This window comes from Oncorhynchus clarkii, chromosome 27 (assembly GCF_045791955.1).
Source record: "Oncorhynchus clarkii lewisi isolate Uvic-CL-2024 chromosome 27, UVic_Ocla_1.0, whole genome shotgun sequence".
NCBI classification, from domain to species: Eukaryota; Metazoa; Chordata; class Actinopteri; order Salmoniformes; family Salmonidae; genus Oncorhynchus; species Oncorhynchus clarkii.
In genome coordinates this window covers 51,165,117-51,187,670 of record NC_092173.1, presented here as the reverse complement: position 1 = coordinate 51,187,670, position 22,554 = coordinate 51,165,117, and the positions used below count along the sequence as shown (strand labels likewise).

Here is a 22,554-nt window from a genome sequence, read left to right as displayed (position 1 = left end):
TATAGTGGTTCTAAGTAGTACCCCTATTCTCTAAATAGTGATTCTAAGTAGTGCACCCTATTCTCTATATAGTGGTTCTAAATAGTGCACCCTATTCTCTATATAGTGATTCTAAGTAGTGCACCCTATTCTCTATATAGTGATTCTAAGTAGTGCACCCTATTCTCTATATAGTGCACTGTTTCTAAGTAGTGCACCCTATCCTCTATGTAGTTGTTCTAAGTATTGCACCCTATTCTCTATATAGTGGTTCTAAGTAGTGCCCCCAATTCTCTATATAGTTGTTCTAAGTAGTGCACCCTATTCTCTATATAGTCCACTGGTTTTAAGTAGTGCACCCGATTCTCTATATAGTCCACTGGTTCTAAGTAGTGCCCCCTATTCTCTATATAGTGGTTCTAAGTAGTGCACCCTATTCTCTATATAGTGCACTGGTTCTAAGCAGTGCACCCTATTCTCTATATAGTGGTTGTAAGTAGTACACCCTATTCTCTATATAGTGCACTGGTTCTAAGGAGTGCACCCTATTCTCTATATAGTGCACTGGTTCTATGTAGTGCACCCTACTCTCTATATAGTCCACTGGTTCTAAGTAGTGCACTATACATGATAGGGAGCAATTTGGGATGTAGCTGGGTCTTTTGTCTCTACATAACGAAATCCTTTTGTCAACCACTGACTGCCCACCACACCTCCCTACAGACACTTACAAAGAGTTCTCCTCCCCTCTGAGCTGATGTGTGAAGACATAGACTAGCTCTCTGTACAAAAGAGAACCACTAAAACATCCATATTTCAACTCCCACCTACTCTCACATAAAATCACATGCATAAAACAAGGCTTAAGATGTCAACCAGTTTAAAGTCATCCAGAATGGCTTCTCTATGTGTTGATGTCCATCGCTGGACAGATTTCCCACTCGTACTTGGTTACAGATGTTGCATAGATTTTTTCACCATAATAATATTCTGTTAGTGGCTTAAAAGTTGCACATGAAAACTGAGGTTAAAGTTATGCAGTGGACCGCAGCTACTGGCAGCAGAGTTTAAAAGCCAACCAATCCCCTCTCTAAAGGAGTCAGTTCTGCTGTAGAGGAATCTATTTCTGTTTGATTTGTCTCCCATTTGAATCCATATAGAGATGTTACAAATTATATACAGTCAAAAGTTTGGACACACCTACTCATTCAAGGGTTTTTCTTTATTTTTACTTTTTTCAAACATTGTAGAATAATAGTGAAGACATCAAAAATATGAAATAACACATATGGAATCATGTAGCAACCAAAAAAGTGTTAAACAAATCAAATATATTTTATATTGGCCACAACTGGACAAGATTGTGAAAGACTCTTATCCAGACTGTTGAGATATATATTTATATTTAAACACAAATAAAAAACACCTGCTGCTAAATTCAGTTAGACAACATTTATCATATTTCTGTTCCCTTTGCTTTTAAAACATGTTTCTCTGTAGGCAGAGATGAACACCCACATTTAACATTGTTCTCGTCTCCATTGTGTGCATTGGAGGGTCCTGTTAGAAGGTGCTGTGAGTGGAGGTATAGTACCTTAGGGCCAATTCTACCCAGTCAGACAGTCACCACAGACTCAAAGTCAATATCGAACAAGCCTTCTGCGGAAATCACAAGGTAATGCAAACTCTCTAATAAACACAGAAACTAGAATAAAGAAAAATAGAGCAATGATAACAAAATTAGGGTCATTAAACAATAGGCAAACCCTTTAGGATAACCCTTTAGGTAAACCCTCTAGGTAAACCCCCTAGGTAAACCCTTTCAAGTTTAAGATACAGATCATGAAATTACATTTCTCAGAGCGTAAGGGAAGCATTACTGTTCTGTATGTTGAAAATACATGACATGATGCCGCTACAACCCATAACAAGATAATTTGTCACAGGGATGCTTCAGGACAGCAGGACCTTCTCCCTTCTCACCTGTTTTCTCACTGGAGCTAAAATGGCCGCCAAACTAAGATGGCGCCAAAACAACTCAGCATCTGAAACTAAAACTAGGGCACATTCCGGCACATTGTCCTTCTATATCTACTGGCATCTCCTCTAGGCCTGTATGTGTTACTGCCGTGTCCATATGGCTTGTTGTGTTGACATGTGCCGCAGGTCTCAGTACACACCCTGAAGAGTAATAAACACCAGTCATGTCTTTGGAAAACAGCTAGAACATACATGGCCAAAATACATAGTATACTCTGTACTACACTACTATAGTCTGTAGTACTCTTATAGTATACTATGCAGGGAGCTGTAATACATTGTTAAACCAATGATTTATATATACACTAGATTACTTACATGGGGTGTAAAAAGCTATAAAAATGCATTTATTAATGTCTACATTAGTTTTTCAACATGTATTCTATAACAGACACCTTAATGCAGACTTTCTAATTATATAATGTGAGCTAAACATAAAAATAAAAAAGGAAAAATATTTCCTTAAAGATGCACTATGCAGGCCTCCCAAGTGGCGTAGCGGTCTGAGGCACTGCACCGCAGTTCTTAAAGTGTCACTGCAAACCTGGGTTCGATCCCAGGCTGTGTTACAGCCGGCCGTGACCGGAGACCCATGAGGCTGGCCGGGGATTTCCTTGTCCCATCGCACTCTAGCGACTCCTTGTGGTGGGCCGGGCGCCTGCAAGCTGAATACGGGCACCTGCAAGCTGACTAAGGGCGCCAGCTTGATGGTGTTTTCTCCGACACATTGGTGCGGCTGGCAGGGTTGTTTTTCGGAGGACGCATGGCTCTCGACCTTTGCCTCTCCCGAGTCCGTAGGGAAGTGGCAGCAATGGGACAAGCATGTAACTACCAATTGGATATCACAACAACAAAAAATATGCACTATGCAGCAATCGCTCCACCATTTCCGGGTTGAGAATCATTGTATCATCTAAACCGCTGCTAAACATCTTTTTCATAACAAAACATATTTTATTTCCAGCTGTTTGAAGCTGGTGTAATAAACTGAAAGTAAAAGACGCAAAAACGAAACATAAGAACGGGAAGCACAGAAATAGCGCACAAAACAGATATACAGTGCCTTGCGAAAGTATTCGGCCCCCTTGAACTTTGCGACCTTTTGCCACATTTCAGGCTTCAAACATAAAGATATAAAACTGTATTTTTTTTGTGAAGAATCAACAACAAGTGGGACACAATCATGAAGTGGAACGACATTTATTGGATATTTCAAACTTTTTTAACATATCAAAAACTGAAAAATTGGGCGTGCAAAATTATTCAGCCCCCTTAAGTTAATACTTTGTAGCGCCACCTTTTGCTGCGATTACAGCTGTAAGTCGCTTGGGGTATGTCTCTATCAGTTTTGCACATCGAGAGACTGAAATTTTTTCCCATTCCTCCTTGAAAAACAGCTCGAGCTCAGTGAGGTTGGATGGAGAGCATTTGTGAACAGCAGTTTTCAGTTCTTTCCACAGATTCTCGATTGGATTCACGTCTGGACTTTGACTTGACCTGGATATGTTTATTTTTGAACCATTCCATTGTAGATTTTGCTTTATGTTTTGGATCATTGTCTTGTTGGAAGACAAATCTCCTCCCAGTCTCAGGTCTTTTGCAGACTCCATCAGGTTTTCTTCCAGAATGGTCCTGTATTTGGCTCCATCCATCTTCCCATCAATTTTAACCATCTTCCCTGTCCCTGCTGAAGAAAAGCAGGCCCAAACCATGATGCTGCCACCACCATGTTTGACAGTGGGGATGGTGTGTTCTGGGTGATGAGCTGTGTTGCTTTTACGCCAAACATAACGTTTTGCATTGTTGCCAAAAAGTTCAATTTTGGTTTCATCTGACCAGAGCACCTTCTTCCACATGTTTGGTGTGTCTCCCAGGTGGCTTGTGGCAAACTTTAAACGACACTTTTTATGGATATCTTTAAGAAATGGCTTTCTTCTTGCCACTCTTCCATAAAGGCCAGATTTGTGCAATATAAGACTGATTGTTGTCCTATGGACAGAGTCTCCCACCTCAGCTGTAGATCTCTGCAGTTCATCCAGAGTGATCATGGGCCTCTTGGCTGCATCTCTGATCAGTCTTCTCCTTGTATGAGCTGAAAGTTTAGAGGGACGGCCAGGTCTTGGTAGATTTGCAGTGGTCTGATACTCCTTCCATTTCAATATTATCGCTTGCACAGTGCTCCTTGGGATGTTTAAAGCTTGGGAAATCTTTTTGTATCCAAATCCGACTTTAAACTTCTTCACAACAGTATCTCGGACCTGCCTGGTGTGTTCCTTGTTCTTCATGATGCTCTCTGCGCTTTTGACGGACCTCTGAGACTATCACAGTGCAGGTGCATTTATACGGAGACTTGATTACACACAGGTGGATTGTATTTATCATCATAAGTCATTTAGGTCAACATTGGATCATTCAGAGATCCTCACTGAACTTCTGGAGAGAGTTTTCTGCACTGAAAGTAAAGGGGCTGAATAATTTTGCACGCCCAATTTTTCAGTTTTTGATTTGTTAAAAAAGTTTGAAAAATCCAATAAATGTTGTTCCACTTCATGATTGTGTCCCACTTGTTGTTGATTCTTCACAAAAAAATACATTTTTATATCTTTATGTTTGAAGCCTGAAATGTGGCAAAAGGTCACAAAGTTCAAGGGGGCCGAATACTTTCGCAAGGCACTGTACCACTTCTTAGCCTGGCTTTCAATGATAACGGCAGATCTATAACACACATTTCCAACTGACTTTGGTCAGGTCACCTAAAAACATACATATTGCCGCTTTAAAGTATAATTTTTTGAAAGTACTAGCGTTACTGTCCCCACTACAACAACAAAAAATACTTAAATAGATGGAATTTTGTCCTTGAAACATGTCATTGAAATACTGTAGACTTCCTTTAATTCTTATGAAGTACTTATTTTGGGGAGTGCCAATATAGCCAACCGTTGGCTTCAAAGCTTCTCATTGGCCAATACAATGCATCAGCAATCCAGGGTTTATATACATCATTGGGTTAAACCCAGTCTTGTATTGTTGTGTAGTGTTGCTAGTCAATAAGAAGCCAGGGAGAGAAGCAGGGGCTGTAATGGCATTACATCTCATTCTCTTAAAACAACACAATCAGATAACTCAAATATATCTACAGTATATGAACCTGATGTTTTGATTGACATGTTACTGTACCCTTTAGTTACTGTACCCTCTAGTTACCCTAGTTGAACCCATAACATACATAAACAAGTTATAAAAAAACAAACAATAGCAGAAAAGGCATTGGTGATGAGAAGAATAATAAAACAACGTATCATACATCCAGTGTTGGACTTTCACAATGTGCTCAGCAAATACCTCATCTCTCCCAAGTCTCTATACATGTAATACATTTAGAATATCATGGAAAAACACACAACAATAATTCACCTTTCCAAGCGACCAGATCACTCTTTCTGTCTGGCCTTGAAAGTCAATGGTGGTTGGACACGAGTCCAATGGAAGTCAATGGTGGTTGCACACAAGTCCAATGGAAGTCAATGGTGGTTGCACACAAGTCCAATGACAAACCGTGTTTAGTATTATATGCAGTTTCATCTAATGGAATTTCAATACATCATGATGAAATGTTGTTGTTGACATGTTGATGTGTTGTTGTTGACATGTTGATGTAATGTTGTTGTTGACATGTTGAGGTTGTGTTGTCATTGACATGTTGATGTAATGTTGTTGACATGTTGATGTAATGTTGTTGTTGAACATGTTGATGTGTTGTTGTTGACATGTTGATGTGTTGTTGTTGACATGTTGAAGTTGTGTTGTCATTGACATGTTGATGTAATGTTGTTGTTGACATGTTGATGTGTTGTTGCTGACATGTTGATGTAATGTTTTTGTTGACATGTTGATGTGTTGTTGTTGACATGTTGATGTGTTGTTGTTGACATGTTGATGTGTTGTTGTTGACATGTTGATGTAATGTTGTTGTTGACATGTTGATGTGTTGTTGTTGACATGTTGAAGTTGTGTTATCATTGACATGTTGATGTGTTGTTGTTGACATGTTGATGTAATGTTGTTGACATGTTGAAGTTGTGTTGTCATTGACATGTTGATGTAATGTTGTCATTGACATGTTGATGTAATGTTGTTGTTGACATGTTGATGTAATGTTGTTGTTGACATGTTGATGTAATGTTGTTGTTGACATGTTGATGTAATGTTGTTGTTGACATGTTGATGTAATGTTGTTGTTGACATGTTGATGTAATGTTGTTGTTGACATGTTGAAGTTGTGTTGTCGTTGACATGTTGAAGTTGTGTTGTCGTTGACATGTTATGTAATGTTGTTGTTGACATGTTGAAGTTGTGTTGTTGTTGACATGTTGATGTAATGTTGTTGTTGACATGTTGTGTTGTTTTTGTTGACGTTGACATGTTGTGTTGTTGTTGACATGTTGATGCAATGTTGTTGTTGATGTGTTGTTGTTGTTATGTTGATGTGTTGTTGACATTTTGATGTGTTGTTGTTGTTGACATTTTGATGTTGTTGCATGCTCCTTAGGACTTGATAGTGCATTTTTTAAAACATGGTTTTAATTGACTGGGTTCTGATGGGGTTGGGGGTTTGGAGGGGCACTGGACTGAATGTCTGAGATGCAAGGCGGGATGGGGTTGACTAATGGAGGTGAGGGGGTGGTAGTGGTGGTGTTAGGGGAAGGGTAGGAGGGTGAGACGGGAGGTCGGTTGGTTGGTTTGGTTGTTTGTGTCCCCTACACATACCACTCTTTCTTTGAAATGACAGAGCCATCGGTTTGGGACACCATATCGTCGGCGATCTCCGTCTCGGGGTCGTACTGGAAAGCAAGAGTCCGTTCGTCGTAATCTCTGCTCTCTCCTTCATCCACCGTGAAATAGGGCCTCTTCAAGTCCTCCGCATCTCCATCAAAATCACGCTCGCTTGCCTCGAACCCTCCGGTCACAGCGATCTGGGCAGGCTTCTTCTCGTCATCTGAGTCGTCTGGGTACTGCAGGTTGTTGGGGATGGGAGGGTGGGCTGGCAGGCCCCCGGCCTTGCTGTAGCCGTTCCCAAACACCTGCTTCTTGGTGCTGTAGTCGCCCTTGAAGGTGCGCTGGCGGCGGCGCAGGAACACAAAGAGCAGGGTGGCGGCCGCCGCTAACAGGAAGACCCCGCCCACGGCGCCCCCGATGACGGCACCCGCATTGTGCTGCTCCTGCGGGATCTCAGGGCCCCCAGGTGGTGGGTTGTTAGGGAATTCTGGGTAGGAAAAGACAGATGGAAGGGGTGTGTCAGTGCTCAGGTGGGAACAGGAGGAGGGAGTGTGCTTGGTGTGTAGGTGCTATTTTTTAGGAAAGAGGGAAGGGAGACAGGGAGGGATAAGCAAAGGGAGAAGAAAGGATGGAGGAAGGAGGAGGAGCCTGTGGACAACCCCAAAGGCGGCTTTAAACCCCCGCTACAAAGCAAGCTTTAGTCATCGCTAGCCACATGCAGAGGAAAGGGAGAAAGAAACACACAGCCAGTCTGTCTGTCCATCACACACCGTCCCCAAAGAGACAAACATGTTGGAAACAGACACCAATGCAAACTGAAATCCTACACAATTCTTGAACAGGATATGAGTATTCCCTGGGGTTTTGCAAAGAATGCCTTTACTTTCAAGCTTAAATTAAATCATGATTGTCATCAGTTTAGTGTGTATAATGAAATGCTCTTTCAGGAAATCTGAAGGTTATTGTTTTCAGCCTTGTGAGACAAATGGCCATGCAGAGAATGAATCATTCAGCAACTGTAAAAATTAATATGAATCATCCCTAAAGTACAGAAGTATGAGACAGGTCATGCAACAACTTTGAAAAGATGGTACAATTAGATGTATAATTAAGTAAAGATAATGCAGAGAGGGTTGGAATCATACCTGTAGTATGGAAAGCAGGTCATGCAACAAATTTGAAAAGATACTGCATAACGACAGTGCATAATGATACTGCATACTGATTACTGTATAATGATACTGCATAACGACAGTGCATAATGATACTGCATACTGATTACTGCATAATGATACTGCATAACGATACAACTGCATAACGATACAACTGCATAACAATACTGCATAACTGCATATCCCTCTCCATCTCTCTCTCTATCTCAACCCTCCTATCTCTTTCTCTCTCTCTTCCCCTGATGTCCATTAGGTTACATGCATGCTATATGGGTAGGCTACATGCATGCTATATGGGTAGGCTACATGCATGCTATATGGGTAGGCTACATGCATGCTATATGGGTAGGATACATGGATGATATATGGGTAGGCTACATGCATGCTATATGGGTAGGCTACATGCATGCTATATGGGTAGGCTACATGCATGCTATATGGGTAGGCTACATGCATGCTATATGGGTAGGCTACATGCATGCTATATGGGTAGGCTACATGGATGCTATATGGGTAGGCTACATGCATGCTATATGGGTAGGCTACATGCATGCTATATGGGTAGGCTACATGCATGCTATATGGGTAGGATACACGCATGCTATATGGGTAGGCGTGTGTCCTATAGGAAGACCACTGTTAACACTGATGTGGTGTGTCCCAGTAGGAAGACCCCTGTTAACACGGAGGTGGTGTGTCCCAGTAGGAAGACCACTGTTAACACTGAGGTGGTGTGTCCTAGTAGGAAGACCACTGTTAACACGGAGGTGGTGTGTCCCAGTAGGAAGACCACTGTTAACACTGAGGTGGTGTGTCCTATAGGAAGACCACTGTTAACACGGAGGTGGTGTGTCCCAGTAGGAAGACCACTGTTAACACTGAGGTGGTGTGTCCTATAGGAAGACCACTGTTAACACTGATGTGGTGTGTCCCAGTAGGAAGACCACTGTTAACACTGAGGAGGTGTGTCCTATAGAAAGACCACTGTTAACACTGAGGTGGTGTGTCCTAGTAGGAAGACCACTGTTAACACTGAGGTGGTGTGTCCCAGTAGGAAGACCACTGTTAACACTGAGGTGGTGTGTCCTATAGGAAGACCACTGTTAACACTGAGGTTGTGTGTCCTAGTAGGAAGACCACTGTTAACACTGAGGTTGTGTGTCCCAGTAGGAAGACCACTGTTAACACTGATGTGGTGTGTCCTATAGGAAGACCACTGTTAACACTGAGGTGGTGTGTCCTAGTAGGAAGTCCACTGTGTGCAGCTCACCCTGCACTAACATAAATAACATGAGCATATCTACTTCTGCTAAGCTTCCCTGTAAAGCAATGAAAACAATCAAGCATCCCAGAAAAGTGCTCAAAAAGTAGCCCATGTTAACATATGTAGCCTAAGAAACAAGGTTCATGAAATTAATAACTTGCTAGTAACAGATGGCATTCATAGTCTGACTATCTCTGAAACTCACTTAGATAATACCTTTCATTATACAATGGTAGCAATACATGGATATAACATCTACAGAAAAGACAGAAATGCCAATGGTGGAGGTGTTGCTGTTTATATTCAGAACCACATTCCTGTAAAGAATAGAGAGGATCTCATGTTAAATACTGTTGAAGTAATATGGCTACAGGTTCATCTGCCTCACCTAAAGCCCGTTCTGGTGGGAAGCTGCTATAGACCTCCAAGCGCTAACAGTCAATATCTGGATAATGTTAAATACTGTTGAAGTCATATGGCTACAGGTTCATCTGCCTCACCTAATGCCCATTCTGGTGGGAAGCTGCTGTAGACCTCCAAGCGCTAACAGTCAATATCTGGATAATGTGTGTGAAATGCTTGATAATGTATGTGATATCAACAGAGGTATATTTTCTGGGTGATTTAAATATTGACTGGCCTTCATCAAGCTGCCCACTCAAGAAAAGCTTCAAACTGTAACCAGTCACTGCAACCTGGTTCAGGTTATCAGTTAACCTACCAGGGTAGTTACAAACAGCACAGGAATGAAATCATCAACATGTATTGATAACATCTTTACTAATGTTGCAGAAATGTACTTTAAAACAGTATCCAAATCCATAGGATGTAGTGATCACAATACAATAGCCATATCTAGGAAAACCAAAGTTCCCGAAGGCTAGGCCTAATATAGTGTATACGAGGTCATACAATAAGTTTTGTAGTAATTCCACTGTTGACGATGTAAAGAATATTTGCTGGACTGTGGTGTGTAATGAGGAGCAAACAGACTTTGCACTTGACACATTTATGAAATTCCTTATTCCAGTTACTAATAAGCACACATTAAGGAAATGACAGTAAAAACTGTTAAATCCCTGTGGATTGATGAGGTATTGAAACATTATATGGTTGAGAGGGATGAGGCAAAAGGAATGGCAAATAAGTCTGTCAGCACAACCGATTGGCAAACATACTGCAAATTGAGAAATCATGTGACTAAACTGAATATAAAGAATAAACTATACTATGAAACAAAGGTAAATAACATAAAGAATGATAGTAAAAAGCTTTGGGGCACCTTAAATGAAATGTTTGGAGAAAAGTCTATCTCAGCTCCATCATTCATTAAATCAGATGGTTCATTCATTACAAAGCCTACTGATATTGTCAACTACTTTAAAGATTTTTTCATTGGTAAGATTAGCAAATTTAGGCATGACATGCCACTAACAAACGCTGACACTACACATCCAAGTATATCGGACCAAATTATGAAATACAAGAACTGTACTTTTGAATTCCATAAAGTCAGTGTGGAAGAGGTGAAAAAAGTATTGTTGTCTATCAACAATGACAAGCCAGCAGGGTCTGACAACTTGTATGAAAAATTACTGAAGATAATAGCGAACGTTATTGCCACTCCTATTTAACATATCTTCAATCTAAACCTACTAGAAAGTGTGTTCCCTCAGACCTGTAGGGAAGCTGAAGTCATTTCTCTACCCAAGAATATTAAAAACCCCTTTACTGGCTCAAATAGCTGACCAATCAGCCTGCTACCAACCCTTAGTAAACAACTGGAAAAAACTTGTGTTTGACCAGATGCAATGCTATTTCACAGTAAACAAATTGACAACATAATTTCAGCACGCTTATAGAGAATGACATTCAACAGGCACAGCACTTACACAAATGACTGATGATTGGCTGAGAGAAATTGATAATAAAAATATTGTGGGGGCTGTATTGTTAGACTTCAGTGCGGCTTTTTACATTATCGATCATAGTCTGCTGCTGGAAAAAACGTATGTGTTATGGCTTTACACCCCCTGCTATATTGTGGATAAAGAGTTAAACGGCCTAACAGAACGGAAGACTAATGGCAGAATCAGGAATTGTCTAGGTCCCTTATTTTTTTCAATCTAATTTAGCATATCTGATTCAGCTAGTTAAAAGGTCTTGTTGAGTAGCTAATAAATAGAACCAGGTGTGTTAAATTAGGGTTGAAAACTGAAAACCCACAGGACAGTATATCTCCAGGAAGAGGGTTGGGCAGCCCTATTGTAGAGTGACAGAAGACTGCTTCTGCCAGCATTACCAAACATGTACATTGTATTAAATAATTCAGCCTTGACTCCTATTTATATCATGTAATGTTGCCTCTCTTAAACCCCCTCTCTCACACAGCTATTGAGTGATTCAATGCAACAAAGCACTTGTCTGGTAGTGTTATTCCATGGTCAGGTAGGACAATAGAAGAGGAGAAAATTGCATTTATATCTTTAGTCAAAATTAGTATTTTAAATGGATTTAAAATAGTAGGCTAATTAGCACGGCAGGGGATGATACATGTTCATTAACAGGGGATGATACATGTTCTCGAACAGGCGATGATATCTGTTCATTAACAGGGAATGATACATATCTGTAATGGTCAAATCTGATTTATTTGCCCTCACATAGTTTTTCGACTGTTATTTGGTAAATATTGCTGCTTGCTAGCTACTCTGTGAGAGTTTGACACGAACATGTGGTAGCTAGCTAGCGAGCTTGGTAACTGTTTAAAAACATGTGGTAGCTAGCTAGCTTGGTAACTGTTTAAAAACATGTGGTAGCTAGCTAGCTTGGTAACTGTTTAAAAACATGTGGTAGCTAGATAGCTTGGTAACTGTTTAAAAACAAAGAGGTGAGTGTGTTAGAAAGCTAAACAGCTAGCTAGTTGACTGCTGTGGCTACCAAGTTACAGTATTTGATTGCTGTGGCTACCTAGTTATTGTATATCATGTATTTGACTGCTGTAACTACCTAGTTACCGTATATAATGTATTTGACTGCTGTGACTACCTAGCTACTAGCTACTGTATTTGACTGCTGTGACTACCTAGTTACCGTATATACTGTATTTGACTGCTGTGACTACCTAGTTACCCTATATACTGTATTTGACTGCTGTTGACTACCTAGTTACCGTATATACTGTATTTGACTGCTGTGACTACCTAGTTACTGTATATACTGTATTTGACTGCTGTGACTACCTAGTTACCGTATATACTGTATTTGACTGCTGTGACTACCTAGTTACCGTATATACTGTATTTGACTGCTGTGACTACCTAGTTACCGTATATACTGTATTTGAATGCTGTGGCTACCTAGTTACCGTATATACTGTATTTGACTGCTGTGACTAGACAAAAATACTTATTTTGAAAGTTGTATCATTTTATCCTTTGAGACTTTAAAAGTGTTCTGACACTGTGATTGTGAACATTCAAAGCCACTGGGAGGGTAAGGGCAGGTATCAAGGGCATGTGTCGTTGTAACTTCTGACAGGAAGCACGAGCACCACCACCAATCAGCCTACATCACTGTGCACCGCTGTTACTATGACAACTAGCGTAACCATGTCAGAAAATGACTGGTCTGAAAAGCAATCTGATTTGGTGACTTGTGACTTGCTGTTTGGACAGTCAGTATTCTGGAACTGTTTTGAGCATTAAGGCCCTGCAGTGTGAACTATGCTGTACTCTCACCCTTAAATACCAACCCAAATATAAATGCACCATAAAGACCTCACAGCCACCAAAACAGTCCATCCGGTCCCCCTCTCTCTCTCTATCTTCTCCCCTTCTATCCCTCTATCCATCCATCTCTCCGTCACCTACTGGGTACAAACTCAGGTGTCTTGCTTGCCACAAGACTATGATGTAGCTTGCCTGGCGCAGTGGAACCAATGCTAAAGTTGCAAAACTGCAAATCCTGCCTATATAATGCACTCTCAGGCAGGATTTGATAGATTTTGACTACTATGTTTATTTTTATTTCACCTTTATTTAACCAGGTAGGCTAGTTGAGAACAAGTTCTCATTTGCAACTGCGACCTGGCCAAGATAAAGCAAAGCAGTGTGACACAGACAACAACACAGAGTTACACATGGAGTAAACAATAAACAAGCCAATAACACAAACAAGTCAATGACACAGTAGAAAAAAGAAAGTCTATAAACAGTGTGTGCAGAAGGCATGAGGAGCTAGGCAATAAATAGGCCATAGGAGTGAATAATTACAATTTAGCAGATTAACACTTGAGTGATAGATGAGCAGATGATGGTGTGCAAAAGAGCAGAAAAGTAAATAAGATAAAAACAGTATGGGGATGAGGTAGGTAGATTGGGTGGGCTATTTACAGATGGACTATGTACAGCTGCAGCAATCGGTTAGCTGCTCAGATAGTTGATGTTTAAACTTCAGCGGTTTTTGCAATTCGTTCCAGTCACTGGCAGCAGAGAACTGGAAGGAAAGGCGGCCAAATGTGTGAACCAATACAGGGCTGGGTATCAGCCCTCAGGCCTTTCAGAGCTCCCAGGTTTTAATCTGACCCTGTAATGGGATTATTCTGACATTCTTACACACATGAATGAGAGAGAGAGAGCGAGCAACGCTAGGTCACCTCCAGCAGCCGCACCAACCACCATCCTACTTCCCTGCACCACCTCGGCATCTAGGCACCACAGTCCAGAGGGGGGTGGAACCCATAGGAATGAAGGAGATGGATGGAGTGGGAGAGGAAGAAGAAGAAGGAAGAGAGACAAGGGAAACGCTGGGCAGTCTGATAATCCTCTCCTCTACCCTTCACTACTCTCCTCTGCTGCGGTCCCTCATCCCTCTAGGCCCTCTTTTCTATTTTTACCAATGACCTGCCACTGGCATTAAACAAAGCATGTGTGTCCATGTATGCTGATGATTCAACCATACACGCATCAGCAACTACATCTAGGTGACGTTCTATGTCTCTGTGGTGTTCTGGACTTGGGATAGGGGATGAGGAGGGGAGGGGATGAAGAGACAGGGAGGGAGGGGATGAGGTGGGAGGGAGAGGATGAGGAGGGAGTGAGGGGATGAGGAGGCAGTAATGTAATGTTCCCTCGGTCAGAAGTCAGAGGGAGGATAAAGGACCTCAACCTCAAAGCACCGGATAGGTAAAATACATTCTATTAAGGCAGTAACTCCCATACTGGTATCAACTCCTTAGATCATTGGAAGGAAAGATAGGTGAAGATCGTTGCATCTGCGTTAGAGGAATCACTCTAGTCTCTGTTCCCACCATGCCAGCTCTCTCTCTCTCTCTACCCCCACTATCTCCCTATCCCTCTCTCCACCCCCACTATCTCCCTATCCCTCTCTCCACCCCCACTATCTCCCTATCCCTCTCTCCACCCCCACTATCTCCCTATCCCTCTCTCCACCCCCACTATCTCAAGAACACCAAGGTAACCTGCCGAAATGACTACCAACCTATAGCTCTCATGGACACCCTAGACCCACTCCAATTCACATACCTCCCCAACAGATCCACAGATGACGCAATGTCAATCGTGCTCCACACTGCCCTTTCCCAACGGGACAAAAGGAACACCTATGTGAGAATGCTGTTCATCGAATTTAGCTCAGCGTTCAACACCATAGTGCCCTTAAAGCTCATCTATAAACTAAGGACCCTGGGACTAAACATCTCCCTCTGCAACTGGATCCTGGACATCCTGATGGGCCACCCCAGGTGGTAAGGGTAGGTAACAACACATCTGCCATGCTGATCCTCAACACTGGGGCCCCTCATATATCCTGTAACAACATATAGCACAGTCTCTATCTCCTTTACAAACATATAACACAGACCATATCTCATTTAACATATAACACAGCCCATATCTCAATTAACAAATAACACAGCCCCTATCTCAATTAACAACATATAACACAGCCCGTATCTCCTTTAACAACATATAACACAGCCCGTATCTCCTTTAACAACATATAACACAGCCCGTATCTCCTTTAACAACATATAACACAGCCCGTATCTCCTTTAACAACATATAACACAGCCCGTATCTCCTTTAACAACATATAATACAGCCACTATCTCATTTAACAACATATAACACAGCCCGTATCTCCTTTAACAACATATAACACAGCCCGTATCTCCTTTAACAACATATAATACAGCCCCTATCTCATTTAACAACATATAACACAGCCCGTATCTCCTTTAACAACATATAACACAGCCCGTATCTCATTTAACAACATATAATACAGCCCCTATCTCATTTAACAACATATAACACAGCCCGTATCTCCTTTAACAACATATAACACAGCCCCTATCTCCTTTAACAACATATAACACAGCCTGTATCTCCTTTAACAACATATAACACAGCCCGTATCTCCTTTAACAACATATAGCACAGTCCCTATCTCCTTTAACAACATATAACACAGCCCATATCTCCTTTAACAACATATAGCACAGCCCCTACCTACTTTAAACCCCTTTCCAGCAGTCAGATGACCAAATCACCCTCCAGTGATAGTAGTGCACTATCAAGGGAATAGGAAACGTGTGCCAGTTGGGATGCATCCTTGGAGTCCAGCCCACATCATACAGGGGTTAACGGGTTGCTCAAAGATGCTCAGATATCAACACACTATTGTGGGGAAATAATGATCTAACCCTGATGAGAGGGGTAAACTAATTAACTCCCCATTTAAACGGTCATTTGGTTTCTCTTTGGCAAGACATTTTCCCAACACAGCTGAGACACATCACTGAGTATGGCGAGAGGGATGGAAGGAGAGAGAGAAAGGGAGAGCGAGATAAAGGGAGAGATAGAAGGCATGAGAGAGAGAGAGAGAGAGAGAATGAATTGCAGAGAACCACACTGGGTTGGTGTCTCAGAGTGTGAATAGCAGAGAACCACACTGGGTTGGTGTCTCAGAGGGTGAATAGCAGAGAACCACATATTTTCCAAACCCATCATTCATGGTGAACGTTAATGACCGGATGAAGCGTTCAGATCAGCAGAGCCGCTTGGGTCGACAGAGTCTGTTCCCGCAAAACAACACAGTCATGAGAGAAACCTTTAATGAACTTCGTTAGAGAGATATCACCCTATTCAGTGTGAATAATCTTTAAAGGTTAACAACACTTCTCTAGGTCAGTCTCTCTATACTGTATATAACACAACCACAGGGCCGTCCATTATATTCTAATGCATCAGAGAGATTAATCAGTCAATATCAAGGTTTTCATTCTATACATCAAAATTATGTCATTTTATTTATATTTAAAATTATGTTTGTCTGCTGATCCCCATCGGAAGTCGACATTAAAACTCAACAATGAATGATTTATAAAAAAAATAGCTGTTTGTGTAAAATGGGTCATTTATTTAATTGACTCTATTCTTTAGAATGACCTTTAGTCTCTGTTCTTAATGAGCTTAAAGTGTTCCGTTGGTATTTCTTCACTACACCTACTTGCCTCCCTCCCTAAGGCTGGATGGCAGGCTAATAAAAAGGTAAGAGAATAACGCAATATGTTAGCGCCACATCCTTCTCTATCTTTCTCTCACCCTCTCTACGCCCCTCTCTAACTCCCTCTCTATCTCTCTCTCTCTATCTCTCTCTCTTTCTGTGTCTCCCTCTTTATCTCTCTCTCCATCTCTCTCTTTCTGTGTCTCTCCTTCTCTATCTTTCTCTCACCCTCTCTACGCCCCTCTCTAACTCCCTCTCTATCTCTCTCTCTCTCTCCCTCTCTATCTCTCTCTCTTTCTGTGTCTCCCTCTTTATCTCTCTCAATTCAATTCAATTCAAGGGCTTTATTGGCATGGGAAACATGTGTTAACATTACCAAAGCAAGTGAGGTAGACAACATACAAAGTGAATATATAAAGTGAAAAACAACAAAAATTAACAGTAAACATTACACATACAGAGGTTTCAAAACAGTAAAGACATTACAAATGTCATATACAGTGTTTTAACAATGTACAAATGGTTAAAGGACACAAGATAAAATATAAGCATAAATATGGGTTGTATTTACAATGGTGTGTGTTCTTCACTGGTTGCCCTTTTCTCGTGGCAACAGGTCACAAATCTTGCTGCTGTGATGGCACACTGTGGAATTTCACCCAGTAGATATGGGAGTTTTTCAAATTTGGATTTGTTTTCGAATTCTTTGTGGATCTGTGTAATCTGAGGGAAATATGTCTCTCTAATATGGTCATACATTGGGCAGGAGGTTAGGAAGTGCAGCTCAGTTTCCACCTCATTTTGTGGGCAGTGAGCACATAGTCTGTCTTCTCTTGAGAGCCATGTCTGCCTACGGCGGCCTTTCTCAATAGCAAGGCTATGCTCACTGAGTCTGTACATAGTCAAAGCTTTCCTTAATTTTGGGTCAGTCACAGTGGTCAGGTATTCTGCCGCTGTGTACTCTCTGTAGGGCCAAATAGCATTCTAGTTTGCTCTGTTTTTTTGTTAATTCTTTCCAATGTGTCAAGTAATTATCTTTTTGTTTTCTCATGATTTGGTTGGGTCTAATTGTGCTGTTGTCCGTCCTGGGGCTCTGTAGGGTGTGTTTGTGAACAGAGAGAAATAAATAAAGAAATAAAGAAAGAGAGAGAGACAGAGACAGAGAGAGAGAGAGCACTCCCTCTTCTAGACCCTTACATGCACAGACTGAACTATATTCATGCACTCACTGTCCTCACATAGAAACTCACTCAAACACTGAAGACTGATCACTTTCTGAGTCACAATGCAAGCCGAGATCTACCACACGTTTTATTTGTAAACATGACTTAAAAAACGTAAGCTTATGCAACATTAACCAATTAAAAACAGTTATGTAGCAACAGGGTTTGTGGTAGACTATAGGACCAATACATTATCACTGGGGTTGGTGCAATAGACTACAGGTCCAATGCATAATCATATTGGTTATGCAGTAGACTATAGGTTCAATACAATATCACTGAGGTTTATGCAGTAGACTATAGGTTCAATACATTATCCCTGAGGTTTATGCAGTAGACTATAGGTTCAATACATTATCACTGAGGTTTATGCAGTAGACTATAGGTTCAATACATTATCCCTGAGGTTCATGCAGTAGACTATAGGTTCAATACATTATCCCTGAGGTTCATGCAGTAGACTACAGGCCCATGCATTATAACTGAAGTTTGTGCAGAAGACTACATGCCCAATGCATTATCACTGGGGTTTATGTAGTAGAATATAGGTTCAATACATTATCACTGAGGTTTGTGCAGCAGAATATAGGTTCAATACATTATCACTGAGGTTTGTGCAGCAGAATATAGGTTCAATACATTATCACTGAGGTTTGTGCAGAAGACTACATGCCCAATGCATTATCACTGAGGTTTATGCAGTAGACTACAGGTCCAATGCATTATCACTGCGGTTTATGCAGTAGACTACAGGTCCAATGCATTATCACTGAGGTTTATGGAGTAGACTACAGGTCCAATGCATTATCACTGAGGTTTATGGAGTAGACTACAGGTCCAATGCATTATCATATTGGTTATGCTTAAATTGCACTGACAATGTTGTTCTTCTCAGACAATTTGGAAATCATTAAAAAAAATGTGGGTAACAGACCACTGTGGGGATGGAGCATCTGATAGTCAGTCTGTATGATGGTCAGTCTGTGGGGAGGGAGCATCTGATAGTCAGTCTGTATGATGGTCAGTCTGTGGGGAGGGAGCATCTGATAGTCAGTCTGTAGGAAGGGAACATCTGATGGTCAGTCTGTGGGGAGGGAGCATCTGAAGGTCAGTCTGTGGGGAGGGAACATCTGATGGTCAGTCTGTGGGGAGGGAGCATCTGAAGGTCAGTCTGTGGGGAGGGAGCATCTGAAGGTCAGTCTGTGGGGAGGGAGCATCTGAAGGTCAGTCTGTGGGGAGGGAGCATCTGATGGTCAGTCTGTGGGGAGGGAGCATCTGATGGTCAGTCTTTGGGTAGGGAGCATCTGATGGTCAGTCTGTGGGGAGGGAGCATCTGATGGTCAGTCTGTAGGGAGGGATCATCTGATGGTCAGTCTGTAGGGAGGGATCATCTGATGGTCAGTCTGTGGGGAGGGAGCAGCTGCATCTCACCCGACTCACCCTCCCTCCCTACCCTGAGAAAAGGGGAGACAGTCTTCTAGCTAAGTCACAATGCATTATTTCTGCCTCATGCACCAATTCATGTTGTTACTCCAATGACCAGAGAAAGTGAAACATTCCTTGAAAAAAAGACACACGCCACTAAAAATAAGTACTGTAAAAGGTTAGTACTGTGAAGGTTAGTACTGTAAAGGTTAGTACTGTAAAGGTTAGTACTGTGAAGGTTAGTACTGTGAAGGTTAGTACTGTAAAGGTTAGTACTGTAAAGGTTAGTACTGTAAAGGTTAGAGGTGTTAGGTTTGAACTAGTACTGTAAAGGTAATATCAGTTAGGTTTGAACTAGTACTGTAAAGGTAATATCAGTTAGGTTTGAACTAGTACTGTAAAGGTTAGATCAGTTAGGGTTGAACGAGTACTGTAAAGGTTAGTACTGTAAAGTTTAGAACTGTAAAGGTTGAACGAGTACTGTAAAGGTTAGAGCGTTTAGGGTTGAACGAGTACTGTAAAGGTTAGATCAGTTAGGGTTGAATGAGTACTGTAAAGGTTAGTACTGTAAATGTTAGTACTGTACAGGTTAGCGCTGTTAGGGTTGAATGAGAACTATAAAGGTTAGTACTGTAAAGGTTTGATCAGCTAGGATAGAACGAATACTGTAAAGGTTAGTACTGTAAAGGTTAGTACTGTAAAGGTTGGTACTGTAAAGGTTGGTACTGTCAAGGTTGGTACTGTAAAGATTGGCACTGTAAAGATTGGCACTGCAAAGGTTAGTACTGTAAAGATTGGTACTGTAAAGGTTAGTACTGTAAAGATTGGTACTGTAAAGGTTGGTACTGTAAAGATTGGTACTGTAAAGATTGGTACTGTAAAGGTTGGTACTGTAAAGGTTGGTACTGTAAAGGTTGGTACTGTCAAGGTTAGTACTGTAAAGGTTGGTACTGTAAAGGTTAGTACTGTAAAGGTTAGTATTTAAATACACAACATGAGACAACATACACAGCAACGCAAGTTATTTTGGGTGAGGATGACAGGGATTGCAGTGTGTATGTGTGTGTATGTGTGTGTAAAATAATTCTGGACATAGAAACAATATGGTTGTACAATAACATTGTGTGCAACACTCAGGGACTATGGACATTAAGGGGATGTGTAACATTCAGTAGAGGAGGGACAGCTATGTCATGTGGAAGAGAGGGGTCAGAGTCATTAAACTGTCATTCTTGTTTATTTTTTTCATGAATGTGTGATGTTCTGTCTGGCCTATGCCATGTCATGAAGGAGAAAATGCATCTCATAACACTTGAACATGGAAAGATCTGTTATATCATTAAGCCTACAGTAGCAGCCAGTGTGTGGTGGTCGATGTAGTCCGACATTGCATGATACTTTTGAGGGCAAAAAATCATGCAGGGCTTGACAATAACCTTCAGACAAGGAGTTAACTGAAAATGTTGTGTTGTTTGATGTAAGAAACCACTTCACAAAATAAAATGAATTATTATTCCCATTCCATTATTACAGAGAATCAGACAAATATTGCTACCCACTGCCTATTGGCTACTTAGCTTGTTCAAGCCTGTCTCAAAATACAACACTGCCCCTTTAAGACAGAAAAAATGCTCTTTACCTGACTTTATTTTCAAAGATGTCTAGATGTTCACGTTTTGTGCTTTTGTAGAAGGCAATCACTCCCCTATTGCTGACTACAAATGATCTATATATAACTGGGCTAATATCTCACTAAGTGGCAAAGGATATGAACAAATATGCACACATAGCTACATGCAGCTCTTGCTTTGATCTTAAAACAAGTGCATCTACTCACGACCACTCATGCTCTAAACACAGTCCAGTTCAAATTAAATGGCACAGATCCATATATGGCAATGGTCTATTTGCATTTAGGCCAACTGCTGACCATACATTCTCACTATGTGAGATAACCAAGTACGTTAGTGGCAATACAGAGCAGAGAGAAACCAGAAGCCCAGAGCAGAGAGAAACCAGAAGCCCAGAGCAGAGAGAAACCAGAAGCCCAAAGCAAAGAGAAACCAGAAGCCCACAGCAGAGAGAAACCAAAAGCTCAGAGCAGAGATAATCCAGAAGCCCAGAGCAGAGAGAAACCAGAAGCCCAGGGCAGAGAGAAACCAGAAGCCCACAGCAGAGATAAACCAAAAGCTCAGAGCAGAGAGAAACCAGAAGCCCAGAGCAGAGAGAAACCAGAAGCCCAGAGCAGAGAGAAACCAGAAGCCCAGGGCAGAGAGAAACCAGAAGCCCACAGCAGAGATAAACCAAAAGCTCAGAGCAGAGAGAAACCAGAAGCCCAGAGCAGAGAGAGCCCAGAATCCCAGAGTAGAGAGAGACCAGAATCCCAGAGTAAAGAGAAACCAGAAGCCCAGAGCAGAGACAAACCAGAAGCACAGAGCAGAGAGAACAGAATCCCAGAGTAGAGAGAAACCAGAAGCCCAGAGCAGAGAAGAAGAAGCTTGTACCAGTTGGTCACCTACCAGTAACATTAACCTGGACCAGACCAGTACGAGTCCCAATCCCATTGGTGGCAGCACACACGTACGTCCCAGCTAGCTCATAAGTCACCGCGCCCTTGAAGATCAGAGAGTTGTTAAGAATCTCCACGGTGCTGGGAAGAGATCCATTCAACCTGTAGAAGAGAGGAGCAAGATAGGGTGTTAAAGATCCCACTGGTCACAACTTTTATCACACCCAAAAAATAGGGGTCTATAGCATCTACTATATACTGTATTCAATAAATAGGGGTCTAGTGTCTACTACATCCTGTGTTAAAGATCCCACTGGTCACAACTCTTATCACACCCTAGTGGTCACATCTCTTATCACACCCAATAAATAGGGGTCTATAGCATGTACTATATACTGTATTCAATAAATAGGGGTCTAGTGTCTACTATATACTGTATTCAATAAAAAGGGGTCTAGTGTATACTATATACTGTATTCAATAAATAGGGGTCTATAGTGTCTACTATATACTGTATTCAATAAATAGGGGACTATAGCATCTACTGTATACTGTTTTCAATGAATAGGGGTCTATAGCATCTACGATATACTGTATTCAATAAATAGGGGTCTATAGCGTCTACTATATACT

At 41.4% G+C, this 22,554-nt stretch overlaps 1 protein-coding gene across 4 annotated transcripts in view; it reads right to left on the bottom strand.

The window, feature by feature from the left end:
* The window catches only part of LOC139385815 (nectin cell adhesion molecule 1b), a 388,964-nt gene that overhangs the window by 256,499 nt on the left and 109,911 nt on the right, over positions 1-22,554 (bottom strand). For 3 of the 4 annotated variants that reach the window (XM_071131059.1, XM_071131061.1, XM_071131062.1), the window contains exon 5: positions 21,932-22,083. In XM_071131059.1, coding sequence (XP_070987160.1) covers positions 21,932-22,083 — 152 coding nt within the window. Of the gene's footprint in view, positions 1-5,084; positions 7,286-21,931; positions 22,084-22,554 lie in introns of those variants that run through there. The other variant, XM_071131060.1, reaches the window with a different exon arrangement.